The sequence below is a fragment of the Arvicanthis niloticus genome, chromosome 2 (assembly GCF_011762505.2).
Source record: "Arvicanthis niloticus isolate mArvNil1 chromosome 2, mArvNil1.pat.X, whole genome shotgun sequence".
Lineage (NCBI taxonomy): Eukaryota > Metazoa > Chordata > Mammalia > Rodentia > Muridae > Arvicanthis > Arvicanthis niloticus.
The window spans coordinates 116,020,969-116,044,593 of NC_047659.1; the positions used below are offsets into that span (position 1 = coordinate 116,020,969).

Here is a 23,625-nt window from a genome sequence, read left to right on the forward strand (position 1 = left end):
CATTTTTTACCAGTAGCTGTATCTTCACGATCAGCTAGCCATGTCGACTGAAGACTAGATATGAGTTGTTTTCACCTGCTGACAGGAATGGAAGTCTCATCTCTTTAGTTTTCTGTCTGTTATTGCTGAGGGTGTGTGTGTGTGTGTGTGTGTGTGTGTGTGTGTGTGTCTATAATCCTAGCACTTTGGCAGTGGAAACAGGAGGCTCGAGAATTCATGATAATTCTCTGTTACATAGCAAGTTCCAGACTTGCCTGAGTCACACAAGACTCTGTCACAAAGACACCCCCCACACACACACACACAAAATAAAATAAAGTAAAATAAAATATGAAGAGAACTCACCCCAGTGTCAGAATACACCAATTTTACAACTAAAACATGTATATTAACATGATAAAGAATCATCTAGAATTTAGGCTTATTTTTCCAGAGGCTCCATGCTCAGCAAATACCTCTATGAAAGTAAGGAAGTATTTGTGAAACTTCGTATCAATTCTCTTGATGCTGAAGCCCTGAGGAAAATTAGTGTCTATGTTCAAGGTGATGAAATATTCATCCCAGACTCCACCTTGATTCAAAGAGACAAAGTATCTGGGCCTTCATTGGTTTCTATCTCATTCTGATGTCTGAATGGACAGTTCCTACGCATGTCCACTTGAAAGCATCCACAGCCCTGCAGGTTCGATGGCAGAGCCACCATATTGGACAGCCTAGATGAAATCGTTTTTATAACCCATACCATGTTCTAGCCGCAGTTCTACCACCTCCCTTAGTATATCCAAACCCCATGCTTCATAGACCTTCCAGCAGAGGAGACACTGAAGTTAAATCACCCACCATAGGTTAGTTACACAGTAACCTGGCTAACAATCCTCAAACTCTACACTCACTCTCCAACTGGGAACGGAGGCCTGGAGCAGTACAGAGTCCAGTCACTGTCTCCCAGGTCTTCAGTCTTGATTTCCAGTACAGTTCCTGTGGAGCTTGCTCCAGAACATATGTAGGCAATTTACTGATCTGAAATAGACTCAGATTGGAAGCATAACTATGAAGTTTAAATCAAAATGGCATGCTTTTGGGTCTTCATAGGAAAAAGCTCAGGAGTCAGTGTTAGTAGGAAATACATACATTTAAAGCGTCAAAATCCTCACAAGCAGGGATATTCCAGTCAGTCCCACAGTGGCCTTGAGTAAGAAACAACGTGAGTAAACTGGAGGTATAGATACTCCCTGGACCCAATTTAAGTAACCCCTGAGGACACTAAAGCACACAGAAGCGCGAGTCCCTCATGTAGAGTGGAGCAGTATTTGCATAGGACCTACACATTCTTCTGTACACATTAGATCACCTCTAGACTCCATAAATCGCCTACTAAGATACCGTAGAGCTTGAACCACATCAGTTAGGGGATAATGGGGGTGGAGGGATCACGTGAGCACTGCCAATATAGATGTCATGTCTTCCCAAGTATGTTCGATCCCTACTTCATTGGATCTGTTGGTGTGGAACCTGTGGTATGGAAGCCGGCGATACACTAGTGATGGGGTATAGGTCCCAGGCACTGCGCTCCATCCTGGAGCCTGGAGGAGGTCAGCTCAGGTTGAGAGCTGAACCACCATTACAGACCTACACTCAGCATGTCTACTTAACTCCTTGGACACTGCCCTCCTCTCACACCATGATCTGTTGAGTGCTGCTGCTGAAGCAAAGACTCATCTGACCCCAGGGGACTCCACTGACGCTTGCTTTCTTAACCCCACCCCCCACACTTGAATACTAAGAGCACTAAGGGGGTTTAGGATATACATAGTGTTTTCTTGTTACCGGCCTGTTTCTGAGGTAAGCACTGGAAAACAGAGAGGTTTTTGTTTAAAAGTATTTTGGCATAGCTGTTACATAGACTGTATTTTCTTGAATAAAATTCAGTTTCCTAAAGCGTTAATTTTCCAGAGTTCTGAGGAGTGAGAGAAGGCTGGGTGAATGGTGAGACACAGAGAGTACCTTAGGACAGTGGAGCTTTCCATATGATGGCATGTCATTATACCAGTGCTTAAGAGTGGGTCTCAGCCTGTGGATCACGACCCCTTTGGGGTCACAGATCAGATATCTTGCACATCAGATATTTACATTATGATTCATATCCGTAGCAAAATTACAGTTATGAAATAGCAACGAAATAATTTTATGGTTGGGGGTCACCACAACATGAAGAGCTATAGTAAAGGGTCACAGCCTTAGGAAGCTCGAGAACCACAAGATGCTAACACAGGGAATGCACTTAGGCATTCACGATGCTGCATCAATATTGGATCAATTACTGAGAAAAAAGAAAGGAAAAGGAAACAGAAGCCGCTAAACTCAGGAGCATGCAGCACGTTTGACAGGACTCCTCACGGCTCCCTCAAATGTTCACCTACAGCCCGACATTGACTGCAAGCCGGTTTCCTGTGCTGCCTCAGGACAGGCGTGGGTTTTCAGCCTATGCCAGTGCACACTAAAGGCTTCTAACCATTCCTATGGGGATTCCAGCCAGAGAATGCGGTCTGCCTCCATGAGGGACTAGGGGAAGAACCGCAGTGGGGACTGTCCTGCTTTTAGCATTTCTGTTCATCAGAAAGCCACAGGGAGAAGTGGTATGTAGCATGGGGCCTACTGCTATTCAAAGTTAGGGTAGCTTTGGGCAAACCTTTGGATACCACAGGACGAAGCTCCAGACAGACAGACATTGGAAGAGGGTCATAAAGGGAGTGTGACAGAAAGGGTGCGTGCAAGCCCATGGAGGAAAGGACACCTCTGCTAATGCCACCACCACCACCAGCTAAGAGTGGGTGACAGTTAGAGCACTGAGCCTGTCGGGACATGTCATGACCAGGCAGACATGCAGGAATTTCGTTTATGAGTCTGACAAAAGAAAATGGAAATGGTAGATTCTTTCAAGAAGAACAGTAATTCTTTTTCTTAAACTTCAGAATGTTTTGACTCATTTGCTGTCCCTTTCTAGCCCGTCTTTAAAGCAGTGCAGGATCTCAGACATTAAGTATAGCAGCCTCAGTATTTCAGTTGATAATGATAAATTCACCAACATCAGCTGGGTGGTAATGGTGCACGCCTTTAATCCTAGCACTTGGAAGGCAGAGGCAGGCGGATTTCTGAGTTCGAGGCCAGCCTGGTCTACAGAGTGAGTTCCAGGACAGCCAGGGATATACAGAGAAACCCTGTCTCAGAAAAAAAAAAAAAAAAATTCACCAACATCACATTTTATCTATGAGTGGAGCCTCCGAGTCACTGGCCATAGTCAAATTTTATGTAGTCAAAAATCACTCCCCAAATTCCTCTAATTAATAAATAAATAACACACGCACCCTTAATGACAGAGCCCCCCCCCCCCAAATATCTGAAGCCAAGTTGATAGACTGAAAGGGAAAAATGTGTATAAAGTAAGGGTTGCATTTCAGTATATCGCTTTGAGCAATGGTTAGAACAGGCTTCAGGCAGGAAAGAAGAGGATGTTTATGGGGGCTGTGAACCACATGGGGCCAGCACAAGTGCACAGGACAGATGCTCAGTAATGCCAGAAAACACTTTCTTCTCATGTGCACACGAACATCCTCCAGGGTAGGACACTCAAGGCCACAGAGCCCCTGTCAGTGAACGTTACAGTAGCCACACCGCATCATGTGAATTTTTAACCATTTTTAACCAGTTGCCTAGTAAAACCAGGAGCCAGCACAGAAAGCAAACTGGGAATTTCACAAGTTTGTAGAAATTGAGTAAATACCCTCTCAATAAACCAGTGAGTGGGTCAAAGAAGGATCCAGAAGGGATGTTAGCGATACGTAGAGTGAGCACAGGTGGAAACACACCACTCAAAACATTGTTTGCAGAAGTCTGACTTTTTAAACAGGAAAGGTTGGGCTGGGGCGAGAGCAAAATGGGTCAGAGTGTTTGCTATTCTTCCAGAGGAGCTGAGTTCTGATCCCGGCAGTCATGCTCACATCCATCTGTAACTCCTGCTCCAGGGGACCTGACACCCTTTTCTGATGTCTGCAGAAGGAGCCTGCATACACACCTGCACACACTGCACACACACACACACACACATCATACAACACAAACAAAAAATAAGTCTATCTGTAAAAATAAATATGAGAAATTTCAAATAATAACCTAGTATCATAGCTTAAGGAACCAGAGAAAGACAGAAAGCTAAATTCACCATTAGAAGAAAGATAGAATCTTTAAAAAAAATTACTTAGCAGAGAAAAGTGAAATAGAGACTAGGAAAACAATAAAGTCCATGAGAACAGAAGCTGTTGTTTGAAAGATCAACAAAATCCTATGGCCAGACTCATAAATTACTGAATCAGAACAAAACCAAAGACATTTCTATATTCTTATAAAATAAGAAAGTACTTTTTTTTTGGCCTTATAATTTTTTTAATTGGGTATTATATTTACATTTCAGATTTTATCCCCTTATACCACTTCCCACCACCACCCAGAAACCTCCTATCCCATCCCCCCTCCTCATGCTTCTATGAAGCTGTGCCACCACCTACCCCCTCCCACCTCCCCACCCTCACATTCCCCCCCCCAACTCTGTGTTCATCCTTCATGGGTCCAGCTGTATATGTAGGGGAGGATGGTCTTATCGGGCATAGGTGGGAGAGAAGATTCTTGGTCCCATGAAGAAAGTACTTAAAGATATAACTAGAAATAATTCTGTGCCATCAATTACAAGATACATAGATGAAAGTAACAAACTCCTAGAAACACAGAAACTAGAAACTGACCCAAGAAGAAACAGAAAGTCTCCACAGAGATCAAATCAGTAATCAAACCCTCTCAACAGGGAGGGAGACTTGGCTCAGTCAGTATGTTTCCTGTGCAAACAGAAGGGATCCCCAGACCCTTCGTAAAAAGCCAGGTTGTATGGCATGTGCTTGTGATCCCAGTGCTTGGGAAGCAGGGACCTGAGACTCCCTGGCCGACCAGCGCACCCTTCATGGCTGGATCCAGGCCAGTGAGAGAGACCCTGCCTCAAAGCACATAGTAGCTGACCCCTGAGGAAAACACCCAAAGCAAACCTCTGCTTTCCATGGCACATGCTGAGACTCCTCAGCAAAGGTTAACCTTAAGACTTTCTTAGTGACTTATACCAAACATTTAAAGAATTAACTTCAGTCTCCCCTGAACTCTTCAAAAACAAATAGGAGAGGTGACTGTTCCTTTGATACCACAGCCAGGCAAAGGCAGCACCAAAATCAATTTTAAGAAAAAACAACCACAGGCCAATATCCCTTATGGATTTAGATGTAGAAACCATCAACGGAAGATTAGCAAACCAAATCCAACAGCATGTTAAAAGGATTATACATCATTACCACGTGGGACTCCCCCCCCCCCCCCCCCGGGAATGTGAGTTGGCCAGCACACAGAAAAAGAAGCCGATGTGTCACGTTATTCAACACAATCTCATGTGGAAAAAAAAAAAAAAACCAAGACCAAGACCAAGACCAACAAAAAACAAACAAACAAACAAACCGGAAGGCCAGGTGTGGGAGGTAGGGGCTGAGGGGTCACGGGGTCAAGGGCATTCATAGCTAGATAGCAAGTTTTAAGATACCCTCTACATCATGATACATGAGATATAATTTCCAAAATTGGAACAAGAAAAAAGAAAATAAGGAGGAAAAAAAAATAAAGGAAACGACAAGAAATGTCATAGTTTAAAGAGTAGCAATAGGGTCTGTAGAGGTGGCTCAGTGGCTAAAACGGGACCCAAGTTCAGATCCCAACATCCATATCAGGTTGCTCACAGCTCCACTCCAGCCCCAGTGTGCCTTCAGCTGGCCTCCACGGGCATTCACGTTCATACACACACACGCGCACGCGCACACAAAAGACCCTAGCAGTAGGAGGAAACCTCTCCTATTTGTCAGATTCTGGAAAGGCCACAGCGAGCGTCGGACTGGGTAGTGGATGATCCAAAACTGGAGTTTTACTCCTGAGAGCTGCAGTAAGACGGAGATGTCTCCCTCCACCACACACGTTCAACATTCCCCTGGAAGACAATTAAACTTCTTGTAGCCAGAGCAATGAAACGTGAACAAAAGAAATAAGAGGCACCTACCTTGGAAAGGAATAAGTAAAACTACAGCTTTTTTCAGATGACCCAGTTCTAAGGAATCCAGAAAACAGTAAAACCAATGCATGCACCTGGCATGAGCTGGCCACACAGCAGCCAGAGGTCCACAGTACTCAAGTGAAAATGAAGTTAGGAAAATCCCACGAGTGCTAACATCAAAAAGAATTAAATACCTGAGGGTCAATTTAATTGAAGTAGCACAAGACTGGACAACTGGACACTAAAAGCTCTACCATATTCTAGAAGATTCAAAGGCATAGGTAGGCAGATAGATAGATAGATAGATAGATAGATAGATAGATAGATAGATAGATAGATAGATAGATAACACATTCATAGGCTTAGAGACTATTTTGTTAAGATGGCAGCAGCACCTAAAACAGTTTACAGATTTTGTAAAATCCTGTCAAAAGCCCAAAGGCATTTTTTATAGACATAGAAAATTTACATAGAAATGCAAGAGCTAGGGCTGGAGAGATGGCTCAGTGGTTAAGAGCACTGGCTGCTCTTCCAGAGGACCCAGGTTCAACTCCCAGCACCCACATGGCAGCTCACAACTGTCTGTAACTTCTGTACCAGGGGATCTGAAATCTTCACCCAGGCATACATGCAGCCAAAACACCAATGTACATAAAATAAAAATAGATAAATTTTAAAAAAAGAAATGGAAGAGACTTCAAACAGCCAAAACTGTCTTCCAGAGACAGCAGAGCAAAGCTGAAGCCTTCACACTCTCTGATTCTCTTACTTCAGAGCAATGGTGACCTATCAGTGTGGTACCTCATAAGCCGTGTTAACTATATTACCTATACTAACTGAAGAAAACTGAACGTCTGGATGTAGCCAGACACTAGAGCTCACACGGAAGCCCAGCATTTGAGAGGCTGAGGCAGGAGGACTAAGACCAGTCTCAGTTATACAGTGAGTTCCAGGAGTAAATGAAGAAATAAGCAAACAAAAAGGTGCAAGTCACATATGTGTTCATATAAAGATGTTTAATAATATTGATCATTAGCACAACAAAGTCAAAATACAACAGCATACCATTTCACATTCATACAGAGAGATATATAAAGATATAAATAGATGATAGATAATACATAGATATAAATAGATAATATATATAGATGATAGATAGATGATAGATAGATGGTAGATAAATATAAATAGTTGAGATAGATAGATAGATAGATAGATAGATAGATAGATAGATAGACAGACAGAAGGTCACTCATCAGTTAAGAGCACCACCTGTTCTTCCCAGAAATCTTGGTTGGATTCCCAGCACCCACATGCCAGCTCCAAGTTGTCAGTAACTCTAAGTTTAGGGATCTGACGCCCTCTCCTGGACTCTCCCTGCACAAGGCTCACACATGGTGCATAGATATACATGTAGTTGAAACACTTATACTCTTAAAAATAAATAAATCTTTTTAAAGACAATAGATGCAGGTGAAATGGCATCCTTACACACCTGCTAGTGAGGTTGTAAGATCAAGCAGTTGCTATGAAAAATAATTAGAGTACTAAAAATGTTACAGAGAATCATCCTCTGACCCAGCAACTGTACATTTAGGTATCTGGTTTTTTTTTTAAGACTTGAATGCTATTCAAATGAATACCTGTACACAAATATTCAAAGCACCCTGAACAGCTAAACAGAGGAAACAACCCACATGCCCTTCAGCATATCAATGTATAAACAGATGTGGCCTCTTCAGACAATGTAATAGTATTCAGCCATGAATGTAAATGAGCCGCCAAATCATATTTCACGACAAAAGCCATGTGATTGTCTCAGCAGAGACATAACCTTCTATCCCCACACTATGAGCTCACAGTTAGCACCGTACTCAGAGATCAGAGACAGGAAAAGAGCACCGTTCTTGCAGATTCCATCCAATAATAGTACAAAGGACTGCAGCCAGATTAGTTAGGCAAGAAAACAGAGTAAGGGACTTCTGTTTCAGCTCCTCCTACTGCTGTGAGTAAATCATGAACAGAAGGAACTCAGAACGGCAGGGGTGCACCAGGTGTGTGGAGCAGGAAGCTGAGAGCCCATCCTGTTAGAACAGGTACATAAAGACCGGGATTGTGGCTCTATAGTATGCACAAGGCTCTGGATTTCCTTCCCAGCAATACACACACACACACACACACACACACACACACACACACACACAGAGAGAGAGAGAGAGAGAGAGAGAGAGAGAGAGAGAGAGAGAGAGAAATGTAAGCATACACTCACATACATGTGCGTGTGTGCATGTATGTGTGTGTGAGAGAGAGAGAGAAAGAAAAAGAGTGTGTGTGTGTGTGTGTGTGTGTGTGTGAGAGAGACAGAGACAGAGAGAGAGAGAGAGAGAGAGAGAGAGAGAGAGAGAGGATGGAGAGAAGATGGAGAGGAAAACCCACCTGATAGTAGCTGGACAGAAAAGCAAAGCACTAGCAATGATCTCATTGAAAAAGAAATTAAGCAAACAATCTTGTTTACAATAGCATTAGTTTTTTTTTTTTTTTCAGAATAAATGTAACCAATGACATAAAGGATTTGTAGACATTTTTAAAAAGCATAAAACATTGGTGATTAAGCACATAATCCCCCCACAAAGCCCCCACCCCTCAGCAACAAAAACAAAATAACCCAGCCAGGAATACACTGATCAGAGCAGCTACCCTCAGGACTGGCAGATCTGTCTCCTGCTCCAGGGCTCTCTCTAGGCCTCCAGCCACCTTCTAGTCCCCTCCTCTCAACATCTCCATCAGAGGCTGCCTGCCACATCCTGCCTTTAAGTCCAGCCAATGCTTTTGCTTATAATGGAAACCTTACTAGTCAGTTTTGCCCCTGTAGGGGAAAGCCATTCGCTTGTCCACTGCATAGACTCCTTGCCTCTGGGGGCTTCCTACACCTACCTCATTCTTTGTTTTGGCAACTGAACATGGCTCCAGTGTGTGGGTCATTTCCTCCAGAACCATCCACAATTGGTCAGGGAAATGAGCCCAGTGGCTATGTATGTCCCAGAAAAGCAGACACTGAAGGGAGATAACTGTGGTGTGTGTGTGTGTGTGTGTGTGTGTGTGTGTGTGTGTGTACACCATGGATGGTTCTGTGGAAGCCACCAGGGTCTTATAAAGAACTCCAGCCAGGCCTTTGTGAATCATCTGCCCTGGTCTGCCCAGCACACCTCCATCTCTGTAACTCCCTGTACAGCCGCCACCTTAACGAGCAGGTGGTACTCCTCAAGAGAGGAGTGTGACACCCATACTGCCTCTACACTCTGGTGGCCCCAGACCTGGCCAGCAAAGTGTCTCCAGGAAAGGCCACCCCTCCCCCACAAGCAGGCGTAGGAGTCCCAGTAGGCAGTTCCTCCTGAGGCTCCTTCGACTCCATACAGCACCATGCAGCCTTTCCACACCTAAGACTTAGACCAAAACGAAATAAGGAACTTGGGGGTGACAGAAGTAAATAGGACATTACCCTGCCTTAAAAGAATTAAATTGTTACCCTCTCAACATTCCCCAAAGCTACAAAGATCCAGCGTTATCCCTGGGAAAATTTCAATGGCTGTTTGCACAGAAAGAGAAAAAAAAAAAATCTCTCAGATTTATATGGAACCACAGAAGATCAGAATAGCCAAAACAAAAATAAAGGTGGAATCTCTGTGCCACATAATTTTGAAATACACGTCAATGCTACAGTAGCCAACACAGCACAGTGCTAGAATAAAAACAAATATACTGGCCAACAGGATAGGAAACCGAGAGCCCAGAAACATACCCATGCTTTTATAGCCAAGGGTTTTTAATGTGCTGGGAGAATTCCTTTTTAAAATTTTTATCTTTCCTTTGATAACTTCTTAAGGAACTCAGTGTATTTATTAGTAAATTGATTTGAAGGTGTTTTGTTGGTTTTTAAATTTTTATTTCCCACAGATGAGTCATTAGGTCACACTTGCTAGTTCCCAGAGTGGCCAGAAGAGGGCACCAGATTCCCCCCAGAACTGGAGTTACAGACTCCACCTGAGTGCTGGGAATCAAACTCTGGTCCTCTGGAAAAGTAGCCACTGCTCTTAACCACTGAGCCATCTCTCCAGCTCCCTAGTCAATTGATTTTTTTTTAAAGCAAAGGTACCATATAGTGAGGACAGGGCAGACTCTTCGATAAGGACTGTGTGAAAATCGGACATTCACATACCAAAGAACAAAAATGGAGACTTATCAGAACACTTATAAAGTAGACACCATGAAACTCCTAGAAGAAAACAGGAGGAAGACTCCTTGAAATTTAGGCAGGGATTTTTCTAGATATGCCCCAAGCACAGGCAAGAGAAAGCAGAAATAGAGAAGTGGGCCTCAGGACAAACTGAAAAGCTTCCCCACAGAAAAGAAATCTCAGAGCTCACACAACCCACGGGCGGTGAGAAGGTATTTGCAATCACAGGTTGGACAGGGGCTGATATCTAAAGTCTATGAGGAGCCCAGTCAATCAATTAACAAAACAGATGGCTAAACTTTTTAAATAGGCAAACGGCCTGAAGAGACGTTTGTCAAAAGGAGACCAGCAAATGAAACAGTCAGCATATAAACATGAAAATAAAAAGGTTAACACCACCAAAGATTGAAACTAACAACACAGCAAGCTACTGCCAGACAGTGTTAGAATGCCTATTATAAAAAGCTGAGAGGTAAGACATCAGACTGGTCAAGACACAGACAAGAGAAACCTGCTGGTGGGAACAAAAGTGAGGACCATACTGGAAAACAACACAGAGGTCACAGATGGGGTCACCATGGGATCAGCAGTTCTGCATCTGAGGGTATCTCAAGAGGAGTTCATAAAGAAATTGGTGTGAGGAAGGTATGTCTGTGGTCTCGTGTTCACTGCAGCAACATATAGGAACAACATAGTTGCCTATCCATGGGTTAGCGGGTAAAGAGAATGTGGTATGTATACACTGGAATATATATTACATAGTGGAATACTACTCAGCCCTAAAAAAGAGTTGTTCTATGCAACAATGTGGATTAACCTGGTGCTAAGTGAAAAAAAAGCCAAGCTCTGCCCAAACTCACAGTAAAGGTGAACATGTAGAAAAAGATCCTGGAGTGGTCACTGCAGACAGCTGGCCAGGCAGGGCGGATGGGGAAAAGAGCCATATTGTTTTGACAGTCACCTATCATACAGCCTGGTAACCAACACTAATAATAAGGTCCAGTTGTTTCAAGTTTGTCATGAGGGTGGGCTTTAAGTGTTCTTAGCACAGAGGTGGCACATATAAATGGCGCTGGATGTGCCTGCTGGGCCTCCTCATCTGACAATGCATGTGTCCATCATAGCATTACATGGTATCCTGTGAATATACCCTTGGCATGATTTAAAAATAAGGAAACTTTCAGAAGACTAGAAAAGGCCAATCAATACATTATGCTAAGTGAAAGGAGCCAGACACAATAGGTCACACATGACATGGGACACTTTGAGATGAGCCAGTGGCAGGTAAGCACAGTATGAAGGGAGAGGCTACAGATACTACACTGATCTTATACTGCCCTCCCTACTGTAGAACAAGCCTTGTGTAGTAACAAGCCCCACTTACTATTGGTTCAGTGTTTCATGGTGGTTGAATAGAACCCTCCAGAACAACCAAAGAAAGACCCAGCTTCATGTAGACAGCAGGTTATGTCCACAGTCTGTGCTGACACCTTACTGCCCTCAGCTCCAGCTCTTAGGTCCAAGCATCAGTTGCCTTTCCCCAACCCACCGTTCAGCTCTCAATCTCAGTCTCTGCCATGCCCTGACTGTTCTAAACTCCATGTTTATAATCTCCCCAACCTGGTCCTTTCTTGCTTAAATAGCCAGATGATAATGTGCCTCCAAGCAGCGTGAGCCTCCCATCTGTGATGGTCCAGTAGAACTTCACAAATAACTTATATTTTTTTTCCTATTTGGAATTTGGTATAAAATACACTGTGACTTTGCTTTGAGGGATCAGGAGTCACTATGCTAACAAGAGCGCACCACCTCAAAATCCTTAATCACAACCCTGCTGTAGGTGGGCCGGACCTCACAGCAGGGACCACCTGGAGGATTTGGGTGGCATTCGGCCTTTCCACTTGTGTGTTTGGAAAACAAATTTTTATTTTGAGACAGGGTTTCTCTATGTAGCCTTGGCTGTCCTGGAACTTGCTCTGTAGACCAGGTTGGCCTGGAACTTACAGAGATCTACCTGAATCTGCTTCCCAAGTGCTGGAATTAAAAGTGTGCACCATCACCTGTGTATTTGAAAGTTTCACAAGGTGTCAGAAAACCTCTACTCTTTGTGGATTGAGCAGAGCCTCAAATAACTTTATTCTTGCTTAGTCCTGTGTTTCAGGATGTTAATAAGAATTTGTACTGAGAACTTCTGAGGTTTGTAAACTCTACTCATTAACCAAGACCTAAGATAATAAACCACCTAGAGGGTTTCATGCCCAAATATTAAAGCAAGCAGATAATTTTATCTGGAAAAAAAAAAAAAAAAACCTAAGGGCTTAAAATTCCCATCCTTGGTAACGTCATGCTACGTGATAAGTAGAGTCCTTACAGGAAAACATGAGCAGTGTGTGGCTGCAGTTGCTTAAGATACCTCAGGAAGGAGCCAGGGAATGGGGGGGGGGGGGGAAATGGGGGACAGGACTGTGTGTTCCTGTTGACAGAGACAGTTTCTGTGGTCTGGGATGCAAACTCTGAAGACGGATGGATGGTGTCCAGGATGATGGAGGTGCAACAGTGTGAGTGTACTTAAGTGTCCACTGAACATGATAAGAATAACTGTGCAGTATGTGTGGTTTGTCCCCTTTATAAAGAATTTCTACAAAGCTAGACAAAGCTCCTATTCTTGGGGAGCTGACCCTGCCCTGCGCTGGTGGCTCTGAGTGCCAGGAAGTTCTGACTCTGGCCTCTTAACTGCATTCACAGGAGGAAGACAAGCCTACCATGGAGCAGCTAGCCTACCAGATAGAGGAGGAGGAAATAAACCTGAGTGAGAAGCCCCAGAAATACCTCCAAAGGGTTTTTGAAGAATCCATCTACAAAAGCCTGCTGGAGAAGAGCATTCTAGATTACCTTCATTACAACCAGTACCACCTGCCCATGTACGCATGGCCAGGCATCATTTAGCCGTAGCCAGCGCCTCCCCTGGCATCACTTCCACTCTCTGTCAGTGCCAAGTGCTCTTCAGACAGGACCCCCCCAACCCCACACACCCTGCTCTTATACACTTTCTTCCTCCGGTGTTCTCCCCGTATTCCAGTAGGTGGCGCTCGGCTGTGTGGCACTGCTAAGCCAGGGAACGTTACAAACACAGGCATGTTCTGAGCAGAATAATCCAGTGTAGTAATAAAATGAGCTCCTACTAAGCAAAACTTATTTTTACCTTGAGTGTGATTCTGTTTGATTTCCTGGAATATTCTGCTGCTCATTCCATTAGCCCTTTCTATGTATGCCGGTTAATAACAGGTAATATATTAAAAAAAAAAAAAAAATTATGTGCCCAGAATGAGAAATTGGTAAACAGACAAGGAGAAATTAAATCTGTAATCCCCCCTCAGGAGGACTGGGTGGAACCTACCTGACCTTTTGAAACCAAGTAGGCTACTTTCAGAGCCTTACTGTTTGTTTGGTTTTTTATTCATTTTGCTGACCATAAATATAAAGGCTAAGGGGAAAAAAAAAGTAAGACCAGGAAATTCACAAAGAGATTGCAAATTCTAAAATGCAGAGGGAAATTATTCTAGTTCATTTTGTTTGACACTGATCTCCAGAGGAGTGAGGTAGGGAAGGACTGGTTCCTCAAATACCCAATGTGGATCAGATTTCTTTCCTTGTCCTGCAGCACTCACTACCAGAGGCTAAGACAGGAGTATTACTATGAATTTAAAGGCAGTGAGTTATATAGTGAGTTTGAGGCCATCCTGGGGTGCAAAGTGAAACCATCTCAAAGAAGAGAAGAAAAAAAAAAAAAAAGAAAAGAAAAGAAAGGAAGCAGCCTTCTTTTCTTTTCTAAATACAGCCAGTTTTAATTTGCCCTGGATTCAGGAACAAACAGAAACATCGTGGCACAACTGACCCACAGTAGGGCTTTAAATTGTATTTTATCTACACAAGTATGGGTTTTAGCGCCCTACCTCCCCCCATCCACCCACACAAAGGCTCAGTGGCAAGACTTTCCCAGCTTCTGCAAGGCAAAGTGGGGGGGGGGGGGTAAGCCAGGAGTTTCTGAGCACCAGCTCTGCCACAAGCCGCCTGGGCACTTGGAGCAACCAAGTTGTTTGACATTTCTCACAACAAAATTGTTCCGGAACACTGAACTCCGATTTTCCTGCAGCCAGACAAAGGCAAGTAATAAATGCCATTCATTCCTTCACACATAGGTTTTACACAAATGTGGGACAGTGAGGGGAGGGCAGCGGCAGCCCATCTGGTACAGACTAACTCTTGAAAGGGAACCAGTTGCTGCTGGCCCATGCTTCAGAACTCACACCCAGCACATATTTCAGGGGTGTCAGCTCAGGCACCAGACACTCTTTCTTCCCTTGTCCCTTTCCTGAGATGTCCTGGGTCAAACTCATCAGCAAATGCAGAACGTTTGGGTGCCAGGCTCTGGGATTCTGGGCTAGAGGTTACAGAACAAAGTCAGTGAGCTGGTTTAACAGTTATGACTTTTGTGACCAACTATTACCATGATAAAGCCTCTAGTTACACAAAAGTGACCCCAGAGGACTACATTAACCTTAACAGCAAGTCCCGCATAAATCTGTTAACTGCAGTGTTTTCTTTGCTGCCTTTAAAAAGGTAGCCATGGGCATCACAACAGGTGTGAGAATACCTAAAGCATATTGTGGCCTGCTGAAGATTTCTGGTGACATTTTAATCCTTGTCTCACTTTTAGAAAGCAAGTTTCTGAGTCTAGGACCGTTGGCATGTATGTGCAGCCATTAAGAATAAGTCTCCTAAGAAATGAAGCCCCACAACCATTGATCACAGTTCAGGAAGGACTCTAGATGATAATGTCCACAATAAAGATTCAAAGAGACCAACACTGGAACATCTCAGGGTCGCCACCTGATTTGGGAATTCTATTGTTTGTAACCAGAGAATATTGTCAAGAAAGACGCCAAAGTTAAATTTCCAAACACTGTTTCACAGATGCCTCTAATGTTCTTCTCACAGATGTCAGTTCTTAAATAAGAAATGTAGCCTCCTCCTTGCCACAGATGGTTCCTTTTGGTTTTATCACACTCAAATATCACAGGAACTTGAGAGAGAGAGAAAGAGAGAGAGAGAGAGAGAGAGAGAGAGAGAGAGAGAGAGAGAGAGAGAGAGAGAGACTAAAATCAGGCAATCAATATTTACCCTTAAAGGAGGGAGGGAGGGAGGGAGGGAGAGAGAGAGAGAGAGAGAGAGAGAGAGAGAGAGAGAGAGAGAGAGAGAGAGAGAGAGAGAGAGAGAGAGAGAATGCAGTTGGGCAAGCCAGTCTTTGCAGGGCCAGGGCTGGAAAGTCGCGTGTGTGAGGAGCTGTTGATTGTTTTCTGGCTGAGAGAAGTGAAGATAAGGCCGGCATAAAGTAAGCGCGGGGCCGGGGCCGGGAGCCCGGCAGCTGTATGCTAATGTTCACAGAAACCCAGCCTCCGCGTCCCCCATTAAAGCAGGCGACCAGGAGGCCACACATCACTGAACAAATAGGCTCTCTCTAGACAAATAAAATAACACACGTTGGCCTGTTTGGGGGTGGGGGTAGAGGAGCAAGGAGTGGGGGAAGATCGAGGGAGGGAAAAAGAGAAGAGTGGAAGAGGGTACAGGAGGAAGAGGGGACAGAGGAAGAGCGTGAATGAAGGAAGGACAGTGATGGAAAATGGGGAAGGCGTTGTCAAGACAGGCTAAGAAATACTCTGGCAGAAGGGGGCTGGGAGAGACGGGCAGGGGGACAGTCTGAGGTCGAGGGGGAAGGGACTAAGTGAGGAAGAGGACCAGGAGAGAGGTGGAAAGAAAGAGAGGAAGACCGACCTAAAGAGAGGTGGTCATGGGGTGGGGAGATGTGGAAAGAATGCCAGGGAGGAGGGAAGGAGACAAGGGGAAAGGAATAAAACAGTCAAAGGAGGCCTGAGAGAGAAAGGGTGGAAAGGTGTTCCAAACGGGAGAGGGATCGAAGTGAACTCTAAGGATAAGTTGTGAGAAACGGCCTGACCCAAGGACAGAAGCAGGCCCAGGCCCAAAGTATCCCTCCGGCTCCCAGAGGGTGGTGGCGTGTGTGGGGTGTTGGCAGTGGGGTCGCCGGAGTTTGGTTCCGCTTCTGTGGGTTCATTTTCAGACACCGGGAAGGGGGGCGGGGAGGGGGAGCGACTTTGCATCCAGGCTCATCGTCATCCGGGCTCGGGCAGTGCTGTCCCGCGCTCTTCTTGTCCAAAGGCTGTAGCTGAGACATTCCCACATTCTCACTTAGCAAACGCCGCCCCTCTTGCAGCCAGCCCTGAATCCAACCACCCCACGTCCTCCCTTCCAGTCCCTATCCAACGCAAAAACAAACAGCCCTAAGGGCACTCCAATGAGTGTGCGGTGGCCCGACGGCACACTGGTGTGTAGGGAGGGTGGATAAAAGCGGTGGCCTCATAATGGGCGCGCGGCAGATTGCGGGGGCCCTGGGCTCTAGAGGGGAGGGGACACTCGAGCGCGTCCCTCCCGCGCCCGGCGCCCGGCGCGGCCTCGCGGCTTCACCCTTGTTCGATCTCTTTCATGCACTCTCCTTTTGTGTGGAATTATTTAAACGGGAGATCCGTGGCAGCTTTATGCTAATGTGCCGAACAAAGGCAGCGGCCTATGGGGCGGGGAGGCCCGGAAGGTGCCCAGAGGCCGGACTAGGCCGGGAGGGGCGGCGGCATCCCGCCTGCGCGTGTCTCTCGCGTGCTCCTGGGACTGACAAGACAACCCTTCATTCCTGCAAACACAAAGCTTCTGCACTTTGGATCCTCCAGGACCTGGCAGTGGACATGGGACGCAGTGCCTTCGAGTCGTGTCCTGTAGAAACCGGGGGCCATGGTTGGGAGCTTCTGTTAAGTCAAGAGAGAAGGCTGTAGCAGAACCACAGAGAGAATACCGGGGACCCTCACCCCGACACACACAACCATGGTATCCCCAGAAACTCTCCTTGTACGGCGGAGGGCTGAGACCCCTGACCTGTGGGTCTTCTCCCTCTGAGTGGTCAAAGCTGTTAACACAGCTGTAAAGCCACGGTTAAATTCCCAAAGTCTGTACTCAGTTACCCAGACTCCCAAGTTCTAGAAACTCTCAGCGGTTTCAGCTTGCTTTCGGAGCAGTGCTGGTGATCATAGCACTTGTCCCGATGCTTCCCCAGACGGCAGCTGCATCCACAGGAATAGATGATGGGAACGAGCCCAGCCGGCCTCTGCAGCCTTGGGAACTGGTACCCACCTCCCAGAAAGGATAAGGAGAGGCCTGGGGGGGGGGGGAGCGGGGGCGGGATATCCCCAAGCTGTTCATGAAGAGAGAGGAGTCCTCACCTTGGTGTCCACTTGGGACACTTGGGTGCCCAGCCTCCCACCGATTCCCATTAAGGCCTCCTTAAAGAAGGCAAAGTAATGATCAAGGTTTCTCCATCACTGCTCCGGCGCCCATTATTCTGAATCGCAGCGAACTTTGCTCTTCCCAGGGGAAGACACTTCGCAGGAGTAGGTGTTCGGGTCCCTGCAGGCAGACAAGTTCGGAGAAAATCCCGCAGACCTATCACCACCGGTGCTGGACTGCACCAACTGAAGGGCGGCTGGTGTGAGCACGTGTCCGAGGGCGCAGACTAAGTGTTCCAGGACTTTCCATGTTTCCATTTATTTTAACTGTACCGGTGTGAAAAATATCTATTGGATATCTGCATAGATTTCTCTGACTAAATCAAGTGCCCTGTTTGAATTATCTCGAGCAAGGTTTTTTATTTTAATTTAATTTTATTCTTTGTTTTTCTCAATTGTTGGTCATACGCACCCCCAACCATCTAACAAACATACACACCTTTTTTACAGTTATTAGTGGGGTTTTTGTTTGTTTGTTTGTTTGTTTGTAAGAACTCACAAGGCGACGAACTCTTCCGGTAGCCTTTTGAATTAAAAAGGGTGTTACATACGCAAGACTAAATATCCTGATAGGGGTAGCCCATCGAGCCCCGCCCCATTATTCCACAACCCAGATGGGATTCGTGATTAGAAAATAAAATTGTCCAAAGCTGTCTAGGAATCTCCCTCTCTCTCCCTCTCTCTTCTAATTTCATCAGCAGTATTAATCAGAGCTCGAAAGAGCAAAGAAATAAGTTATTCTTCAGATCGAAACATTCATGGATTGTAATTCATTTTAGAATTTCTAACTTCTTAAAGACCTAGCACCCATCATAGCAGCTTATATATTTTTCTCTCTTCAGTTGGTGGTTTAAAAAAAAAATCACAGACATAAAATCATAGGATTTTTTTTCTCTGAGTTAACTCACCTTAACAACTGTCCCCATTACAATTACTCAAGTGGATTCTGTTTAAAAAAAAAACAAACTGTATTTAATTTCCAAGCCAGGGTATTTTCAGAGGGAAACCCCAAAACAATTAAATGCCTTCAGTGGAATTTAATGGTAAGTCAACCTCAGCAAAAATCTAGGCTCACTGCAAGGGAAAAAAAATGTTTCTCTCTGAGTAAAGTGACATTCTCCACAGCTATGACATTTGATGAGTCTTGGCTATTTGTTCCCTGGTGACGGACTTCATAGGGATCTATTCCTTTCCCTGAGAAAAGCAATCTTTTGTGTTTCCTCAGCCCTAGGCAGGGAAGAGATCCCTAGACAAGTTGTCGGGTCTGGGTCCAAATACAGCGTCGAGTGTGGTGTGTGTGTACCAGGGGTGTCCTTCGTTGTTGTCTCTTCCCAGTGGCTCGGGCGGGGTGGAGGTCGGGGGGCGGGGGGAAAGCGGCTGGTCCTCTCAGGCTGCAGGCTCCCTCTGAGGACAGATTGGCCACCCCCACCTCCCCCCACCCCCGACAGCACGCGTCTCTTTTGCGTCCAGATTGGCCGCGACCCTCGCTCAATAGCGGGAGGTTAATTTCCTTCACAAAGGTGAAGGGGGCACGGCTGGGGGGGGGGGGGTGGCTCCCAGACAGGCCGTTGCTTTATTCCGCAGCGCCTTGATTGGAGCCCTTGATTTAGCATCTGATGTCAACCCGCAGACAAAATGCCCGCTCAGAATGAAAATGCATGAGGCTGTGCAGAGGGTGGAAACCAACTTCACCGTGCGTGGCCCGCTTGGGTCAACTCCACAGGCATTGCCTACTCCCTGGCCAGCTAGTAGGCTCCTGAAGCCTGGGTCCGACCCAGGCAAGGATGCCAAACCCCCGGCTTCAGGGATATTAGGGAAACTTCAGACATTCGGGTTCCTTTTGGAAGCCAGCCAGCAGGCCAGGGCTGCAGCCCCGCATCCGGGGATGATCGAAAACGTGCTATGCCAACAGTTTCTCCAACTCGAGAGCAGCTTTTTGAGGCCCACCGTCAGGCTGAGCCTGTGAGCCCAGACGCTGTGCTCCGCCGAAGCCCGCAGGCTCGGTGTTTACTCTCCGAACCCTTAGGTCCCCCGGCCAGGGCACCGGCCGGCCACTGGCTGTCCCGACTTCAGAAGCGTGTTCCCCTTGCCGATGGATTTTCCATACAGCGCGCGGGGCTCCCGCGCCCTTCTCCCGCCGCAGCCGCGGCCCTCGAGTCGCCCCTGCCCCCACCCCATCAGCGCGCCCAATTTCCCCCTGGGCTCCGGCTCGCGGATTGAACCCTCCTGACATATTTGGGGCCATTCTTCTCCTTTGTTGCTATTTAGCTCGCGACCCGCGGGTAATCCCCGCGCGGGAGGGGGGCGCACATTGTCGTGCTGATGGACGGGCCCATTTGGCGGCTCCGCGCCCCCCGGAGGAGACACACAAAGCCCAGGCACGTGCGCCTCCCCATAGAGGAGCAGCAGACCGTGAAGGGAGGCGGGGCCGGGCGTGTGCCTGGGCCAGGCGGGGCGGCGGCGCCGGGCGCGGCGGGGCGGGGCGGCCGAGGGGCGCGCGCTGGGGCCCCGCGCCCTCAGGTACATCTGCCGCACCTACCGGGCGACCCTCGAGTCCCGGCCCCTTTTTTGCCGCTCCGCCGCTCTCCCGCCCTCGTCGGCGGAGGAGCTGCGGACGCGCTGATTGGCTCCGGGGGAAGCGGGAGGCGAGAACAATGGCCCCCTCCCCCCGTTAAAAGGGAGCGGCTCCCGGGCCCGGGGACAGGGACGCGCGTGCGGAGCGCAGAGCCGGGCCAGCAGCCGCGGGCACCGCGAGAGTCCCGAAGCCGCCGCGTGCAGGCGATGGGCTGGGGGCGCTGAGGGCCGCCAGGGCCGAGCACGGAGGTGGGACCCAGCCAGTGCGTCGCCCTTTGCACCGCGCCAACATGCCCCGCGGGTTCCTGGTGAAGCGCAGCAAGAAGTCCACGCCCGTGTCCTACCGGGTCCGCGGCGGTGAGGACAGTGACCGCGCGCTGCTGCTGTCACCCGGCTGCGGGGGCGCCCGCGCCGAGCCCCCGGTGCCCAGCCCCGGGCCGCTGCCGCCACCTCCGCCGCCGGCGCTCGCGGAGCGCGCCCATGCTGCGCTCGCCGCCGCGCTCGCCTGCGCGCCAGGCCCGCCGCCACCCCCTCCGGGCCCGCGGGCTGCGCACTTCGGCAACCCCGAGGCTGCGCACCCCGCGCCTCTCTACAGTCCCACGCGGCCGGTGAGCCGCGAGCACGAGAAGCACAAGTACTTCGAGCGCAGCTTCAACCTGGGCTCGCCGGTGTCCGCCGAGTCCTTCCCCACGCCCGCCGCGCTGCTCGCAGGGGGAGGCGGAGGCGCCAACGGCGCTGGCGGCGGCGGCGGCGGCACCTGCGGCGGAGACGCGCTGCTCTTCGCGCCCGCCGAACTCAAGATGGGCACTGCGTTCTCCGCCGGGGCCGAGGCGGCCCGGGGTCCTGGGCCGGGTCCTCCACTGTCCCCCGCCGCAGCCCTGCGGCCCCCGGGCAAGCGACCCGTGCCCCCCGCCGCTGTCGCTGCAGAGCCGCCCGCCAAGGCAGCCAAGGCCCCAAGCGCCAAAAAGCCGAAGGCCATCCGCAAGCTGCACTTCGAAGACGAGGTGACCACGTCGCCGGTGCTGGGGCTCAAGATCAAGGAGGGCCCGGTGGAGGCGCCGCGGGGCCGCGCGGGGGGCGCGACTCGACCCCTGGGCGAGTTCATCTGCCAGCTGTGCAAGGAGGAGTACGCCGACCCGTTCGCGCTGGCGCAGCACAAGTGCTCGCGCATCGTGCGCGTGGAGTACCGCTGCCCCGAGTGCGCCAAGGTCTTCAGCTGCCCGGCCAACCTGGCCTCGCACCGCCGCTGGCACAAACCGCGACCGGCGCCCGCGGCGGCCCGCGCGCCGGAGCCAGAAGCCGCCACCAGGGCGGAGGCGCGCGAGGCTGCGGGCGGCGGCAGCGGCGGTGGCAGCAGCGATAGGGACACGCCGAGCCCCGGCGGCGTATCCGAGTCAGGCTCCGAGGATGGGCTCTACGAGTGCCACCACTGCGCCAAGAAGTTCCGTCGTCAGGCCTATCTGCGCAAGCACCTGCTGGCACATCACCAGGCTCTGCAGGCCAAAGGCGCGCCGCCGCCGCCGCCCCCCGCCGAGGACATCCTGGCTTTCTACGCGGGGCCCGATGAAAAGGCGCCCCAGGAGGCCTCGGGCGACGGCGAGGCGACAGGCGTGCTGGGCCTGAGTGCGGCCGCCGAGTGCCACCTGTGCCCAGTGTGCGGGGAGACCTTCCCCAGCAAGGGCGCCCAGGAGCGCCACCTGCGCCTGCTGCACGCTGCCCAGGTGTTCCCCTGCAAGTACTGCCCGGCCACCTTCTACAGCTCCCCGGGCCTGACACGGCACATCAACAAGTGCCACCCGTCTGAGAATAGACAGGTGATCCTCCTTCAGGTGCCCGTGCGTCCAGCCTGCTAGAGTGCGCCCTCGGTCCGGGGCCCCCAGAACTGTGCCTTCACTTGGAGACCCACAAAGAGAGCGCGCACCCCATGCCTGATCTGGGGGGTCCCTACCCCCATTCCGGGGTGAAAGTGTCTTCGCTTCTCTCGGTGTGGCGTGACGGTAACCCTGGTCTTCTCGCTGTGACTCCTTTGGACCACACCCCTTTTGCGTTGTGCCCCCCAGCCCCCATGGCGCAACAGGAGTCCGTCTCTTTCTGTACAGGGGAGGAAAAAAAATGCTGTATACGTTTGTCTCGTGGTTGGACGCCTCCCTTTGAGGGGCAAAGCTGTTTTTCTTGCTAGTATTCGCTGTGTTCATGGTCTAGAAAATGCGGTTTGCTCTGCCTACCAATCTCTGCTCTCAATGTCTGTAGCGTACGGGTTGTTTTGGGTGAATCTTGAGGAATAAATGCCTTTATATTTCACAGGCTGTAAATTGAACTTCCCACACGATTAGCTTTATTATGGCTTGTGAACTGCTGGAGTCTGGCTTTACCTTTTTGTATGTGAACAAATCAAATTGCTTAAAAAAGAGTTTTCTTTAGTATAGCCACAAATGCCTTGACCTGTTGTCTGTTGGGGATTGGTTTTTTTTTTGGGGGGGGGGGGAGTTTTAACGAGATGCTGTAGTAACTGCCTCAGTATTTCACGGAAGACTTTTGATTTGATCATCTTTGTTGAGGTACGACTATTGAGTTCCCTTTACATGTATATGTTGATTTATGGGCAATTGTTATTTATTCTTTATTTATTTATATTAATTATGAAGATTATGATATTATTTGATTGCAGATTCTTCTCTTCAATTTTTTTTTTTTTGTGAGCTTTCCCCCTTCCACTTTTGACATTTCACTGTGCATTTTAGGAAAGAACCTTTTTTCTAGAGGGGTCTGCTGAAAGTTTTAACTTTTCTATCTATCGAGGGAATTACAGACAACGTACCATTTTATTCTGCTTGAGGGGCCCCAAGGCCCTTGTACAACCGACAGCTCTTACTTTTAAATGCAATCTCTTTTCTACATACATTATTTTCTTAATTGTTAGCTATTTATAGAAAGCTTCGATAGAACTGTTTCAACTGTATAAATATTTACTATTCAAATAAAATATTTTCAAAGTCAAAATATTGTGGTCTTATTTCAGCATCAAATAGTTCCCTCCAAGGAGGATCTAAAACAGATTTTAAATGGTGTTTTTTAGTGGTGTCTTAAAAGCACCCTTTATTCTTATGGGTAGGAAAATTCCTCTCCTCTCACAAGAGTCGGGGATTTTTCACAGCTGAACCTGTATATCTTAGATTCTGCCCTTTGTGACCGAAATGTACTAGACAGTGAGTTAGAGCCAGCCATACATAGCAGCCTTTCAGCTGCGCCTAACTAAGCAATCAAAAGAAACTGCCCTCTGC

The 23,625-nt window shown here is 48.2% G+C and overlaps 2 protein-coding genes across 5 annotated transcripts in view; both read left to right on the forward strand.

The window, feature by feature from the left end:
- Positions 1-13,555, forward strand: part of Cfap61 (cilia and flagella associated protein 61) — a 272,260-nt gene extending 258,705 nt beyond the window's left edge. For all 4 annotated transcript variants that reach the window (XM_076929907.1, XM_076929906.1, XM_076929908.1 and 1 more), the window contains one exon: positions 13,110-13,555. In XM_076929907.1, the coding sequence (XP_076786022.1) occupies positions 13,110-13,310 (201 nt within the window). In that variant the 3' untranslated portion in view covers positions 13,311-13,555. The remainder of the gene's footprint in view (positions 1-13,109) is intronic.
- A 6,719-nt stretch (positions 13,556-20,274) lies between these two features.
- On the forward strand, positions 20,275-23,344 carry Insm1 (INSM transcriptional repressor 1). The gene has a single exon (XM_034495347.2). The coding sequence runs from the start codon at positions 20,635-20,637 to the stop codon at positions 22,195-22,197; it is 1,563 nt and encodes a 520-aa protein (XP_034351238.1). The 5' UTR covers positions 20,275-20,634; the 3' UTR covers positions 22,198-23,344.
- Positions 23,345-23,625: the final 281 nt, after the last annotated feature.